The sequence below is a fragment of the Perca fluviatilis genome, chromosome 17 (assembly GCF_010015445.1).
Source record: "Perca fluviatilis chromosome 17, GENO_Pfluv_1.0, whole genome shotgun sequence".
NCBI lineage: Eukaryota > Metazoa > Chordata > Actinopteri > Perciformes > Percidae > Perca > Perca fluviatilis.
Window position 1 is genome coordinate 35,905,778 of NC_053128.1, and position 17,121 is coordinate 35,922,898.

At 40.5% G+C, this 17,121-nt stretch overlaps 2 protein-coding genes across 4 annotated transcripts in view; both read right to left on the minus strand.

The window, feature by feature from the left end:
- The window catches only part of LOC120545322 (molybdopterin synthase catalytic subunit), a 346,107-nt gene that overhangs the window by 215,961 nt on the left and 113,025 nt on the right, over positions 1 to 17,121 (minus strand). The gene's annotated exons all lie outside the window — the stretch shown is intronic.
- Positions 544 to 14,344, minus strand: LOC120545313. Of its 2 annotated transcripts, none has more exons than XM_039779559.1 (2): positions 14,131 to 14,344; positions 544 to 1,940 (listed from the first exon to the last, which is right to left on the minus strand). In XM_039779559.1, the coding sequence occupies exon 2, from the start codon at positions 1,863 to 1,865 to the stop codon at positions 1,116 to 1,118; it is 750 nt and encodes a 249-aa protein (XP_039635493.1). In that variant the 5' UTR covers positions 1,866 to 1,940; positions 14,131 to 14,344; the 3' UTR covers positions 544 to 1,115. The 2 variants fall into 2 exon arrangements, with proteins under 2 accessions (XP_039635493.1, XP_039635494.1); XM_039779560.1 differs by lacking the exon at positions 14,131 to 14,344 and adding an exon at positions 5,945 to 5,958.

Sequence of the window (17,121 nt, forward strand, 5' to 3'; positions counted from 1 at the left end):
GTGTCCGGTCTCTGTGCTCCGGGAGTCCAGGATCGGTCTGTCTCCACATCCATTGGTCTGTTCAGTCCGGTTATTTTTCTGGTCCTGTCAAGTCTTTATACCCTGTCTGTCTGTGTTCTACCATGTGTGTGTGTCTCCACTTCCTCATCCGTTCCTTCTGTGCTCTCCTCTCTCTCTCTCTCTGTGTCTCTCTCTCTCTCTCTCTCTGTGTCTCTCTCTCTCTCCTCTCTCTCATCTCATCTCTCTCCCTCTCTCATCTCTCTCTCTCCTCTCTCATCTGTCTCTCTCCTCTCTGTCTCTCTGTCTCTCTGCCTCTCATCTCTCTCCTCTCTCTCTCTCCCTCCTCTCTCTCCTCCCTCCTCTCCCCTCTCCTCTCTCTCCCTCTCTCTCTCTCCCCTCTCTCTCTCTCTCCCCTCTCTCTCTCTCTCTCCCCTCTCTCCCCTCCTCCCCCCTCTCCCTCTCCCTCTCCCCTCTCTCTCTCTCTCTCCCTCTCCCCTCTATCTCTCTCTCTCTCTCTCCCCCTCTATCTCTCTCTCTCTCTATCTATCTATCTATCTCTATCTCTCTATCTCTCTATCTCTCTCTCTACACACCGAGCTCCTAAAGGCCATTAAGAGTTCATGTTTAGCAAAGTGACATCTTGTTAATAAAGGGCGCCGCCCAAATCAAATTCCAGAAAAATAAATGTATACCTACACACAAAAATTATGTACAAACTATATACTATATAAAAATAAAATAGTTTACTCATATGATGTACCAGCTGGTAGTAAGAGCCTTAGCATTCAATAAAAATGGCTTTAATCTGTAACTATTTTCTATGTTTCAATATGGTTCAATATGGTTCATGCTGTTTTGGTGGGACGGTCTGGTTTTTTGGTCGCAAGGGCCGGTAGTGTTCAGACAGGATGTTCAGTCCATTTAGTGAGAGATTATGAAGAAACAAGGCCTTTACAGCTCCTACCTTTACTGTTCAGTCCATTTAGTGAGAGATTATGAAGAAACAAGGCCTTTACAGCTCCTACCTTTACTGTTCAGTCCATTTAGTGAGAGATTATGAAGAAACAAGGCCTTTACAGCTCCTACCTTTACTGTTCAGTCCATTTAGTGAGAGATTATGAAGAAACAAGGCCTTTACAGCTGAGTTCTTCCTTCATCTTTTTACAGTCATCAACCACCCTGCTACACAGATGAGGCAAAATCAGGATTTCTCTTCCATCTCCAGACTCTGTCAGAGTCCTCTGTAACACCTCCATGTCTGTCAGAGTGATTCTAGCCTGAAGTTCAGCTGATCTTTGCTCCAACTCCTCACACGTCCTCTTTATTTCTTCCAGGTTTTTCTTCAGTAGTTCACCGATTTCCATGAAGGATCTCGCAGCAGCAGCTGCTCCTCCAGATCCCATCATGTCCAAGACATGGACCAATAATCTGACTTCTCTGTCAGCGAACGTTTGGATCATTCCTGTAAGCTCTCTCATCTCCTGTTCTCTCCTGTCCAAGACATGGCCATAATGGCCATGAGCCATCATGGCCATCATGGCCATGTCTTGGCTATGAGCCATCATGTCCAATAATCTGACTTCTCTGTCAGCGAACGTTTGGATCATTCCTGCAAGCTCTCTCATCTTCTGTTCTCTGCTGTCAAACTCTCTGATGAATGAAGCTGCATGTTCTTTGAGTTTGTTCATAAATTCAGACATATGAGGAGGTATGTCTTTGCTCCGTCTTCTTCTTCTTGGTCTTGGCCCTGAAGCCAGATGACTCATATAGTGAGTAGTGATGCATGCGGTCTCTAGTGGTGGTGGTGTTGGTGGTGGTGGTGGTGGTGGTGGTGATGGTGATGGTGTTGACTCCGTACCCCCCATCTCCAGGTCTCCTGGTCCTCCTGAAGTGTTGAGATCTCCTCTTCAGAGAGATGAAAAAGCTGACTTTAAATCAAACTGTGGAGACAGGAAGAGACACACATCATCAGAATAAACACACACACACACACACACACACACACACACACACACACACACACACACACACACACACACAAGAGCCCTGCAAGCCCGTCGGGGTCCGACGGGCTAAGCCCATTCGGGCCATTTTTTTTTTTTTACAGATCGGGCTCTAGTCAGACTCTGGCTTATTTTAGCTTCTCTCCTCATTGTGCCCATCTTAAGGCCGTTTTACAGTTGTGCGGAGGCGCCACGCAGAGCTCTCGCCGTAGCCTATGTACGTGGCCTGATGTTTATACTTGTGCGCTGGTGTGTCTGTCGAGCCGCATGTGTGTGTGTGGGGGGAGTGTGTGTGTGTGTGGGGGGAGTGTGTGTGTGTGTGGGGGGAGTGTGTGTGTGTGTGTGGGGGTGTGTGTGTGTGGGGTATTGTGTGTGTGTGGGGAGTGTGTGTGTGTGGGGAGTGTGTGTGTGTGTGTGTGGTGTGTGTGTGTGTGTGTGTTGGGGGTGTGTGTGTGTGTGTATATGTACCCTATATGTATCTAGTACCCTATATGTATCCTATATGTATCTAGTACGCTATATGTATCTAGTACCTATATGTATCTAGTACCCTATATGTACCCTATATGTATCTAGTACGCTATATGTATCTAGTACCTATATGTATCTAGTACCCTATATGTATCTAGTACCCTATATGTATCCTATATGTATCTAGTACCTATATGTATCTAGTACCCTATATGTATCCTATATGTATCTAGTACGCTATATGTATCTAGTACCTATATGTATCTAGTACCCTATATGTATCCTATATGTATCTAGTACGCTATATGTATCTAGTACCTATATGTATCTAGTACCCTATATGTACCCTATATGTATCTAGTACCCTATATGTACCCTATATGTATCTAGTACCCTATATGTATCTAGTACCCTATATGTATCTAGTACCCTATATGTATCTAGTAACCCTATATGTATCCTATATGTATCTAGTACCCTATATGTATCTAGTACCCTATATGTATCTAGTACCCTATATGTATCTAGTACCCTATATGTACCCTATATGTATCTAGTACCCTATATGTACCCTATATGTATCTAGTACCCTATATGTATCTAGTACCCTATATGTATCTAGTACCCTATGTATCTAGTACCCTATATGTATCCAGTACCCTATATGTACCCTATATGTATCTAGTACCCTATATGTATCTAGTACCCTATATGTATCTAGTACCCTATATGTATCTAGTACCCTATATGTATCCTATATGTATCTAGTACCCTATATGTATCTAGTACCCTATATGTATCCTATATGTATCTAGTACCCTATATGTATCTAGTACCCTATATGTATCTAGTACCCTATATGTATCCTATATGTATCTAGTACCCTATATGTATCTAGTACCCTATATGTATCTAGTACCCTATATGTATCCTATATGTATCTAGTACCCTATATGTATCTAGTACCCTATATGTACCCTATATGTATCTAGTACCCTATATGTACCCTATATGTATCTAGTACCCTATATGTATCTAGTACCCTATATGTATCTAGTACCCTATATGTATCTAGTACCCTATATGTATCCTATATGTATCTAGTACCCTATATGTATCCTATATGTATCTAGTACCCTATATGTATCTAGTACCCTATATGTATCTAGTACCCTATATGTATCCTATATGTATCTAGTACCCTATATGTATCTAGTACCCTATATGTATCTAGTACCCTATATGTATCCTATATGTATCTAGTACCCTATATGTATCTAGTACCCTATATGTATCTAGTACCCTATATGTATCTAGTACCCTATATGTATCTAGTACCCTATATGTATCCTATATGTATCTAGTACCCTATATGTATCTAGTACCCTATATGTATCTAGTACCCTATATGTATCCTATATGTATCTAGTACCCTATATGTATCTAGTACCCTATATGTATCTAGTACCCTATATGTATCCTATATGTATCTAGTACCCTATATGTATCTAGTACCCTATATGTATCTAGTACCCTATATGTATCCTATATGTATTGTACCCTATATGTATTTATATTAACTAGTGTATTATATCTGTACCTATATGTATCTAATTCCTATGTATCTATACCCTATATGTATCCTATATGTATCTAGTACCCTATATGTATCTAGTACCCTATATGTATCTAGTACCTATATGTATCCTATATGTATCTAGTACCCTATATGTATCTAGTACCCTATATTATCTAATACCCTATATGTATCTAATAACCCTATGTATCCTATATGTATCTAGTACCCTATATGTATCTAATTACCTATATGTATCTAGTACCCTATGTTATCTAGTACCCTATGTATCTATATGTATCTAGTACCTATGTATCTAGTACCCTATATGTATCTATCCTATTGTATCTATATGTATCCTAGTACCCTATATGTCTAATTCTATATGTATCTAGTACCCTATATGTATCTAGTACCCTATATGTACCCTATGTATCTAGTACCTATGTATTAGTACCTATATGTATCTAGTACCCTATATGTATCTAGTACCCTATATGTATCTATGTGTTAATTCCCTATGTATCTAGTACCCTATATGTATCTAGTACCCTATATGTATCCTATATGTATCTAGTACCCTATATGTATCTAGTTCCCTATATGTATCTAGTACCCTATATGTATCATATGTATCAGTACCCTATATGTATCTAGTACCCTATATGTATCTAGTACCCTATATGTATCCTATATGTATCTACCCTATATGTATCTATTCCTATATGTATCTAGTACCCTATGTATCCTATATGTATCTAGTACCCTATATGTATCTAGTACCCTATATGTATCCTATATGTATCTAGTACCCTATATGTATCTATATGTATCTATCCTATATGTATCTAGTCTATATGTATTAGTACCCTATATGTATCTAGTACCCTATATGTATCTATATGTATCTAGTACCCTATATGTATCTAGTACCCTATATGTATCCTATATGTATTAGTACCCTATGTATTTACCCTATATGTATCTAGTACCCTATATGTATCCTATATGTATCTAGTACCTATATGTATCTAGTACCCTATATGTATCCTATATGTATCTAGACCCTATGTATCTAGTACCCTATATGTATCCGGAGCCCGGCTCACCCGCCTCCACCTGCAGGTTGTCAGCTGTGTGGTTTGGAATGAAAGGAAAAAAACGGACGATGAGTAACACGGGTGATATCGCTCATATACTTTCTTTTTGACGGCGCCTTAACTGCAAAGTGCTGCAGGAAACCCTGCTCCAACTCTCAACTAGCGTTTGTCTGTCTCTGTCTCTCTCTCCGCCTGGAGCCCCGCCCCCACAAAGACCATGCGCCTGACAAGACTCCTCATAACGCTAAGGAACCGAGAGTGGTCCTCCAGTCTCCAGTGTGGGTGTGTGTGTGTGTGTGTGTGTGTCTGTATGTGTGTGTCTGTGTCTGTGTGTGTGTGTGTGTCTGTATGTGTGTGTGTGTGTATGTGTGTATGTGTGTGTGTGTGTGTCTGTATGTGTGTGTGTGTGTGTGTGCTGTATGTGTGTGTCTGTATGTGTGTGTGTGTGTGTGTGTGTGTGTGTGTGTGTGTGTGTGTGGCTGTATGTGTGTGTGTGTGTGTGTGTGTGTGTGTGTGTGTGTGTGTGTGTGTGTGTGTGTGTGTGTGTGTGTGTGTGTGTGTGCGGGCCCCCACGAAGCTCCGTCCTGAAGAAGAGCAGAAGCCGCACCTTCGCCAAAATGAAAACTGAAAAACAAAACTATTTTGGTACATTTACTCGCCATGTGGCAGATAGCCATACAGATAGATTTAATTTATAATAATATATTATAATATATTGTAATACTTAGTATTAAATAATTGTACTTTTTTATTGAACTGTAATGTAGTACAGAGTCTGTAGTCTGAGAACTTACGTGTCACAAACGGCAATTCCACAACTGTACATCAGCGTGAAAGATGACATACTAAAGGAGATCAAAGACATATTGTGGATATTTAAAATGTCTTCCAGTTCCAGTGTTAAATATTCTTTAGAAATAAAAGTGTATTGATCGTTGAAAAGGTGTTGGCTACCTGGATTATTATGCCATTATCATATTAGATGCAAATCGTCTCTCGATAACAATATTATCGTTTATCGCAATAATTTCTGGGACAATTTATCGTCCAGCAAAATTTGTTATCGTGACAGGCCTATATAGTAGTATATGTGAGAGAGTATAGTAGCATATGTGAGAAAGTATAGTGGTGTATGTGAGTAGGGCTGCAGCTATCGATTATTTTAGTAATCGAATATTCTACCGATTATTCCATCGATTAATCGAGTAATCGGATAAGAAACACTTAGTAAGAAATACTTAGTAAGCAGCAATAGTAAATATTTATTATTATTATTAAGGACTATCCAATGGCAACTCAGAGGCATTTGAGTGGCGTCCGTTGGTGACGCCCCTCTGGAAATGAACTGTCAATGAACCTTTCCAAAGCCTTTCTACGGAAAGCCGTTCCACTCCCTATTCAGCCCCATTGTACCAGATTTGGTTGCAGTTCCACCAGAGTTCCACTGGGGGTGATCGCGGTCCAGTGCAAAATGAATGGGAGTCTATGGAGCTAGATGCTAAATGAATGGGAGTCTATGGAGCTAGACGGCTAAATGAATGGGACTCTATGGAGCTAGACGGCTAAATGAATGGGAGTCTATGGAGCTAGATGCTAAATGAATGGGAGTCTATGGAGCTAGACGGCTAAATGAATGGGACTCTATGGAGCTAGACGGCTAAATGAATGGGAGTCTATGGAGCTAGATGCTAAATGAATGGGAGTCTATGGAGCTAGATGCTAAATGAATGGGAGTCTATGGAGCTAGACAGCTAAATGAATGGGACTCTATGGAGCTAGACGGCTAAATGAATGGGAGTCTATGGAGCTAGACGGCTAAATGAATGGGAGTCTATGGAGCTAGACGGCTAAATGAATGGGACTCTATGGAGCTAGATGCTAAATGAATGGGAGTCTATGGAGCTAGACGGCTAAATGAATGGGACTCTATGGAGCTAGATGCTAAATGAATGGGACTCTATGGAGCTAGACGCTAAATGAATGGGACTCTATGGAGCTAGACGCTAAATGAATGGGACTCTATGGAGCTAGACGCTAAATGAATGGGACTCTATGGAGCTAGACGCTAAATGAATGGGACTCTATGGAGCTAGACGCTAAATGAATGGGTCTCTATGGAGCTAGATGCTAAATGAATGGGACTCTATGGAGCTAGACGGCTAAATGAATGGGACTCTATGGAGCTAGATGCTAAATGAATGGGACTCTATGGAGCTAGATGCTAAATGAATGGGACTCTATGGAGCTAGACGCTAAATGAATGGGACTCTATGGAGCTAGATGCTAAATGAATGGGACTCTATGGAGCTAGACGGCTAAATGAATGGGACTCTATGGAGCTAGACGGCTAAATGAATGGGACTCTATGGAGCTAGACGGCTAAATGAATGGGACCCTATGGAGCTAGATGCTAAATGAATGGGACCCTATGGAGCTAGACGGCTAAATGAATGGGACTCTATGGAGCTAGATGCTAAATGAATGGGACCCTATGGAGCTAGATGCTAAATGAATGGGAGTCTATGGAGCTAGACGCTAAATGAATGGGAGTCTATGGAGCTAGACGGCTAAATGAATGGGACTCTATGGAGCTAGACGGCTAAATGAATGGGACTCTATGGAGCTAGACGGCTAAATGAATGGGAGTCTATGGAGCTAGATGCTAAATGAATGGGACTCTATGGAGCTAGATGCTAAATGAATGGGACTCTATGGAGCTAGATGCTAAATGAATGGGAGTCTATGGAGCTAGACGGCTAAATGAATGGGACTCTATGGAGCTAGACGGCTAAATGAATGGGACCCTATGGAGCTAGACGGCTAAATGAATGGGACCCTATGGAGCTAGATGCTAAATGAATGGGACTCTATGGAGCTAGACGCTAAATGAATGGGAGTCTATGGAGCTAGACGCTAAATGAATGGGGCCCTATGGAGCTAGACGCGCTAAATGAATGGGAGTCTATGGAGCTAGACGGCTAAATGAATGGGACCCTATGGAGCTAGACGACTAAATGAATGGGACCCTATGGAGCTAGATGCTAAATGAATGGGACTCTATGGAGCTAGACGGCTAAATGAATGGGACCCTATGGAGCTAGACGGCTAAATGAATGGGACTCTATGGAGCTAGACGGCTAAATGAATGGGACCCTATGGAGCTAGACGGCTAAATGAATGGGACCCTATGGAGCTAGACGGCTAAATGAATGGGACCCTATGGAGCTAGATGCTAAATGAATGGGACTCTATGGAGCTAGACGCTAAATGAATGGGGGTCTATGGAGCTAGACGGCTAAATGAATGGGACCCTATGGAGCTAGACGCTAAATGAATGGGAGTCTATGGAGCTAGACGGCTAAATGAATGGGACCCTATGGAGCTAGACGGCTAAATGAATGGGACCCTATGGAGCTAGACGGCTAAATGAATGGGACCCTATGGAGCTAGACGGCTAAATGAATGGGACCCTATGGAGCTAGGCCGGCTAAATGAATGGGACCCTATGGAGCTAGACGGCTAAATGAATGGGGGTCTATGAAGCTAGACGGCTAAATGAATGGGAGTCTATGGAGCTAGATGCTAAATGAATGGGACTCTATGGAGCTAGACGCTAAATGAATGGGACCCTATGGAGCTAGACGGCTAAATGAATGGGACCCTATGGAGCTAGACGCTAAATGAATGGGACCCTATGGAGCTAGACGGCTAAATGAATGGGAGTCTATGGAGCTAGATGCTAAATGAATGGGACTCTATGGAGCTAGACGCTAAATGAATGGGAGTCTATGAAGCTAGACGGCTAAATGAATGGGAGTCTATGGAGCTAGATGCTAAATGAATGGGACCCTATGGAGCTAGACGGCTAAATGAATGGGACCCTATGGAGCTAGACGGCTAAATGAATGGGACCCTATGGAGCTAGACGGCTAAATGAATGGGACCCTATGGAGCTAGACGGCTAAATGAATGGGAGTCTATGAAGCTAGACGGCTAAATGAATGGGAGTCTATGGAGCTAGATGCTGAATTTGTCTCTTTCGCCTGATTGTCGTTGAGAAACCTCAGATTTGATTGTAGATTTTGCAAGTTCAACATGGGTTATAGGTTGAAAGTTGAATGAACGAAAGTACCTATGGCCTTTTGATTTCTTACAGGGTGACTTCGTTGTTGCCCATAACACGCTAGCATTCTGCTAATGAATGCTGATTGGTCAGTGAAGGTCTGATTACGATCGAGCTCGCCCAGCTTGACGCATCCGGAAGCAGAGCCAGAATATCAGAGTGAATATTTCGGCGAGGTCTTTAAAACATCAGCAAACCTCTTTCTAGCATGTGTATTATTAGAGAGAGACTAACCTGTCAGCTGTGTTGTCGATGCCTCTAGAGAACACAGGAAGCGACTCAGAGCTTGCTGTAAAGCAGTATCTCTGGCCGTATATGTGTATGACGTCATTAACATTTTTAAAGGCTTTTTAGAACAGAAAAGCTACTTTAAAAAAATCTAACACCCAGCAGTGTGTATTTTCTTTGCCTCCCCTTTCGAATGCAACATTCAAATTACTAGACAAAAAATTATATCCTGAGAAAAGTGGGGTTTGAGGGGTACAGCTCCATAGAGTCCCATTCATTCTGCACTGGCCTGTGAGCGCCCCCTATATGGAACTGCAACCAGTTCAGAACCCGGAAGTAACGAGAGAACTTCTTCCTATATTAGAAGTTCTTTGACCTTTCCCAGACCCTTCTCAGTTACAACTGAGAAGGGTCTGGTGTCAACCAGGCTACATCCTGAGAGGACCCATTCTCTAATAATTTAACTGAAACTATCTTTTTACCCTAATCTTACTTTCTACTTTCCGTTTTATTTATGTTTTATTGTAACTATTGTTCCTTTATACTTTATAACGTATTGACTCGCTCTCTTCTTCCTCTTGTTGTTACCCAGAGTCTGACTGTGAGTAACTGTAACTAGATAACTTTCCTGATTGATATGGATCAATAAAAGAAGTTTAGTGGTTCTTGCCTGTTTGAGGCGATGAAGCATCTCTGAGCGCGCCCTGTCTTCTCTGTCTGCCCCATCCCCCACCAGCTTTAACAACTCTGAGTCATTTCTCTGAAATCACATGACCAGAGAAACCAATCACACAGCGGCAGCAGTAAAAAATAACTATGACACAAGCTGGCTCAGAGGAAGTCAAAGGAAACGTTATACAGGAAACACCCTGAACACACACACACACACACACACACACACACACACACACACACAGTTACACACACACAGTTACACACACACTACACACACACACACACCCACAGTCACACACACACACACAGTCACACATACACACACACAGTTACACACACACACACACACAGTTACACACACACACACAGTTACACACACACACAGACACAGTTACACACACACAGTCACACACACACACACACACCCACAGTCACACACACACCCACAGTCACACACACACCCACAGTCACACACACACACACACACACACAGTGTAAAAGGAGATATTTTGTCTCCAGAAGTTTCGAAATAACAATATTTACATATTCAGAGATTTCTGATTGTTATGATTTTGTTTACGAGGTGATGAAACAGCAAACACAGGAATCACTGAGTCGACCAGAACACAGCTGGTGTTTGTTTAGGGCAGAACTAAACTGTGCTTCAAGTACGAGTTAAAGAGACATCTCAAAGACTTCAAGTACGAGTTAAAGAGACATCTCAAAGACTTCACGTACGAGTTAAAGAGACATCTCAAAGACTTCAAGTACGAGTTAAAGAGACATCTCAAATACTTCAAGTACGAGTTAAAGAGACATCTCAAAGACTTCAAGTACGAGTTAAAGAGACATCTCAAAGACTTCAAGTACGTGTTAAAGAGAGATCTCAAAGACTTCAAGTACGAGTTAAAGAGACATCTCAAAGACTTCAAGTACGTGTTAAAGAGACATCTCAAAGACTTCAAGTACGTGTTAAAGAGAGATCTCAAAGACTTCACGTACGAGTTAAAGAGACATCTCAAAGACTTCAAGTACGAGTTAAAGAGAGATCTCAAAGACTTCAAGTACGAGTTAAAGAGAGATCTCAAAGACTTCAAGTACGTGTTAAAGAGACATCTCAAAGACTTCAAGTACGTGTTAAAGAGACATCTCAAAGACTTCAAGTACGTGTTAAAGAGACATCTCAAAGACTTCAAGTACGAGTTAAAGAGACATCTCAAAGACTTCAAGTACGTGTTAAAGAGAGATCTCAAAGACTTCACGTACGAGTTAAAGAGACATCTCAAAGACTTCAAGTACGAGTTAAAGAGAGATCTCAAAGACTTCAAGTAATACGAGTTAAAGAGACATCTCAAAGACTTCAAGTACGTGTTAAAGAGACATCTCAAAGACTTCAAGTACGTGTTAAAGAGACATCTCAAAGACTTCAAGTACGAGTTAAAGAGACATCTCAAAGACTTCAAGTACGTGTTAAAGAGACATCTCAAAGACTTTGACATAAAACCTGAGAGATGGACAACACTGTCACAGAATCGTGACCAATGGAGAACAAGCCTCTACCACGGTGGAGCATAGGACCAGGATAGGAACCTACAGGAACTTAGCTCAGCTAACAAGGACTAATATGTGATAAAATGAGAAAAGAGCCTCACATTGTCATTCATGAAGAAGGCAGAAGGCATGAGACCTGCAGGGTAAACCTGATCCACATACAGGGTCATATAAAGTCCCAGAGACCTGCAGGGTAAACCTGATCCACATACAGGGTCATATAAAGTCCCAGAGACCTGCAGGGTGAATCTGATCCAGATACAGGATCATATAAAGTCCCAGAGACCTGCAGGGTAAACCTGATCCAGATACACGATCATATAAAGTCCCAGAGACCTGCAGGGTAAACCTGATCCACATACAGGATCATATAAAGTCCCAGAGACCTGCAGGGTAAACCTGATCCACATACAGGATCATATAAAGTCCCAGAGACCTGCAGGGTAAACCTGATCCACATACAGGATCATATAAAGTCCCAGAGACCTGCAGGGTAAACCTGATCCACATACAGGATCATATAAAGTCCCAGAGACCTGCAGGGTAAACCTGATCCACATACAGGATCATATAAAGTCCCAGAGACCTGCAGGGTAAACCTGATCCACATACAGGATCATATAAAGTCCCAGAGACCTGCAAGGTAAAGCTGATCCACATACAGGATCATATAAAGTCCCAGAGACCTGCAGGGTAAACCTGATCCACATACAGGATCATATAAAGTCCCAGAGACCTGTAAGGTAAAGCTGATCCACATACAGGATCATATAAAGTCCCAGAGACCTGCAGGTTAAACCTGATCCAGATACAGGATCATATAAAGTCCCAGAGACCTGCAGGGTAAAGCTGATCCACATACAGGATCGTATAAAGTCCCAGAGACCTGCAGGGTTAACCTGATCCACATACAGGATCATATAAAGTCCCAGAGACCTGCAGGGTAAAGCTGATCCACATACAGGATCATATAAAGTCCCAGAGACCTGCAGGGTAAACCTGATCCACATACAGGATCATATAAAGTCCCAGAGACCTGCAGGTTAAACCTGATCCACATACAGGATACAGTAGTAGTACTACTAGTACTACTACTGTATATCTATGATATACAGTAGTAGTACTACTAGTACTATGTTTATATGGTCGGAATGAAACTACACAGACGGTGCGTTCACTTGCAGCTGCCGTTGTCGGAATTAAACAACACAGATTCACTTAAAACAGGTAGCCTCGTGGTGCATTCGCAGTAATTGTAAAATAGCCTTTTCCCATCTGGGGTTCAACAGCAATTTACTGGTGAAATAAGTTATTGTTATTGTTATAGTTATTACATTATTATTAAATCTTTAATTTTGACCATGGCCTTAGCAATAAACAAGTCACTGACTGTTGTTTACTACCCTTATTTTTTTTCTTCTTCTTTTTTTTTTTAACTTTATTGAAAAGTACCGGTTCAGGCACCGTTTAGGCACCGGCACCGTTTTAAAAGTATCGATTTAGCACCGGAACCGAAAAAAAACCAAACGATACCCAACCCTTAACCTGATCCACATCCAGATACTCCACAGCTCCATCACCAAAATATTCGTGCTCATATTAAATGAATCTGGATCACAGAAGGCTTGTATTCAGGGGAAATGACATCACCCAGCACAGAACAGGCTGAGAATAATACTAATAATATTAGGAATAATATTATTACTACTAATAATAATAATATTATTACTACTAATAAGAATAATATTATTACTACTAATAAGAATAATAATATTAATATTATTAATAACATATATAAGGGCAGACAGGCAAGTTCATCCTTTATCAGGAAAGGACAGAGAACACTTGAATAAAACATGAGCTCATATTCATGTTTACAAAACATACTGATGTTTACCAAAGAGACAGTTATTGATTACATGGGTTAAATGGGTTTGGACCAGTGCAGTGGTTCTGTGATGTTTTGTTTTAATACAAATTACAAATAAAAAAAGATATTATTAAATATTAATGAATGAAATTATGTTTTACTATGTTGCAATGTAAATATTACACTCATCACATACAGTACACTTCTTTTAACCTAGGTACATCTTCTTAAAAATGGTTGAAAAAGACTCAAAACTGTCAGCAAATATATATATATATATATATACACATATATATATATATATATATATATATATATATATATATATATATATATATATATATATATATATATATATATATATATATATATATATATATATATATACACACATATATATATATATATATATATATATATATATATATATATATATATATATATATATATATATATATATATATATTGTGCGGAATGTGTAAATAGCAGTAGTTAACAGACTTTAAATCCAGGGTGAGTCAGCTTTTTCTTACCTTTTGGTCTGCAGGCAGCAAGCTCACCCAGTCTTCTTCTTCTTCTTTGTGGTTTTTGTGATGTATTGGCAGCCCACCCAGACTGTCTCTGGCTTCCTTTTTCTCAGATATCACATGATCAGAGGAGCCAATCACAGCAGAGCCTGGACCCAGCCTGTTCCAGCTGCTCTCCTCTGGGGGGCGCTGTAACTCAACCAGACACAGAAAGCCTTTCCTCCCTCAGGACGTCACTATGATCAACATTTACCCCTCCTGTTGTCCTCGGGTTAAATTGGACTCATTTTCAAAAAGTCTATATCCAAAATGTGGGTGTCTTTCAACAAATTGTCAAAAAAAAATAACGTGGATGGTTCATACAACGTTTTTTAGTGTAAAATAAATGATCAGTTCAATACTTTGAATTCATTTGGGTGTTTTATTAGATTTTATAGCATTTGAAAAAAAGATAGAAGGTTGAAAAGTGAAAATGAAAAACGTGAGAAATTGATAAACTTTAGAAAAAGACATTAGAAAAAGTGATAAATTTGGAAGAAAGTGACAAAAAAGTCAAAAAGCTTAAAAAACTAAATATACAGTATATAATGAAAAACAACAAAAACATTAAAAACAAATCGACCAACATTGTAAAATTGACAAAAAAGCTTCAAACTGTCGAAAAAGACGAGCGAAACATAAAAAAAGGTTTTCATTTTGACCCAGAATGACAAAAAGCTGCGACTGGTCGACAGGAAGACAACACGAGGGTTAAAGAGTAACTCTGGTTTCTTCAACCTAAACTAAGAATAAAACCAGACATCTGAGTGTAATAAGAGCTCAATATCTCCAGATGCAGTAACAGGAATATAAAGAACAGCTCCAGGACCTACAGAAACACATTATATATATATATATATATATATATATATATTATTATTAGGGTGGTACTGCGGTTCATGAAAAACACCGAACCGGCCGGTTCGCTATTCGGTTCGCTAGTCTCGGTCGGCTAGTCTCGGTTCGAGCGTGTGGTGTACCGCCCGGTTCGTCAGTACCCTGTTAATGGTCACTAACCTCTTACGCCGTCGTGCCCACTTTATACACCGATGTTAAAACACTTACTGGAAATGACGAGCGGGATGGGCGTGACAAACGCAACCCATGGCAGCTGATTGGACGATCGCGTCACATGGGTCTGGCTGGTCCCGAATTTCAAAACAGACTGTCATGGCGGCTCGTTCAGAATACGATCTCATATTGTACTAAAATAGTTCACCGAAACGTGTTTCTGAAAACATTTTAAGCGAGAAATAGGCCGTGCAGTTGCTGAATCTGTCTTCATTTCCGATCGACAAAGGTCAGTTTAAAAGATTTCGTCAGATTTTGAGAGACACCGAGCCGACCGCTCCTCTAGTGGAGCGGGGTCTCGCTGCAGGTCACATGACCTCACCTGTAGAGATGTCCCGTGGGAGAGAGGCTGCCCAGAGCTGGAGGATGAGCCAGCGTCGTTTATAGTCTGGTGTGTGGGAACATTTTGGATTTCATGGTACCTATGATGAAATAAAACAATATAGAACTGCCACTGTGTGCATGTTTTGTGCAACATGCATTCAATATGCTAATTTTAGCTATATATCATATGCTGAAGTATATTCTGGAGTGTTAAAGATTAAAAGAAAAAATAACAAGAACCGTACAGAACCAAAAACCGTGACCCTAAAACTGTGATATGAACCGAACCGTGGGTTTTGTGAACCGTACCACCCCTAATATATATAGACTCTACAGAAACACATTAATGGAGACCCACATCATCAGAAAGAGATTTAGTTTATCACATTTCTCTACACAAGGTACAACTAAAGATCAACAGGACTTCTTCTGCAGAGACAGCGTGAGATGCTGAATCCTGATCCTAAACTCTGGATTTCTGGTTTTAACAGTTGTCGATAGTGTTTAAAAGATCTGTGATATTTAAAGGATTGTTGACATAATGTAGCTACAATGCATTACAATATAATAAACAAGTATTCTTCTTCTCACTGCAGTCTTAATCTCCACTTTTCAGTGAAGTCTTTGAGTTCATCTTTCATTTGATCAAAGTCCTCAGCAATCTCCTGACAGCCATCAGATAAGTCCATGATGGATGTTCTTAACTTCTCATTCTCTTCAGGGGACAAAGTGACTCTGAAAGACAAATCTCCTTCACTCCTTTACTGTTCAGACAAATATTCTTCACTCTTTCTTCTCGACACTCATCTAATAATCCACTGAAACATACTAATGTCTGTCAGAGTTCAGCTGATCTTTGCTCCAACTTCTCACACATCATCTTCATTTCTTCCAGGTCGTTCTAAAGAGTCTTCATGAAGTCTGACGATTGTGATTACTGATACCTCACCAACCTAAAGTACCACCATGAGTACCTAACAGGGAAAAGGTTCTCCTGCTCAGAACAACACCAAAATATGACAAGGTTGCCTCACCATGAAGCCCCAATCAAGTCCAATCAGATGCCCAACAACTCCAAATAAATAAGATACGTACCTTGCTCCTACCACCTACTAACTTGCTAAGCAAAAATAACTGGAACTAACAATCTGCATTTCCCCTCAAAATAGCTGTTGAGTAACCATAACACAGCCCTCCTGACAGCTGTGTCCAAAAACAGCAGAATCACAATCAGTTTTATTACAGTATAGTAAGTAAGTAGTACGTTTACTTACATACAGAAGGAATGTGACTTTGGTAGGTGTTAACTTTCTACACATTCAACAAGTAGACATGTAGTAGTAACATACTGTACAATAGAGACAACAATATACATATAGGCACATATCAACGTAATATACACATACACAAATAAGACATAATATCAAGACAAGTACACATGGAGTGGGATGTTACCAGACTTCTCCCACAAAACTACCACAACAGGCGTGGGTGTCACGTGAGGTCACGGCGGTTTCCTGCACCGTCGCTATGACGACCAGCCACGCTCGCCTCACGCATGAG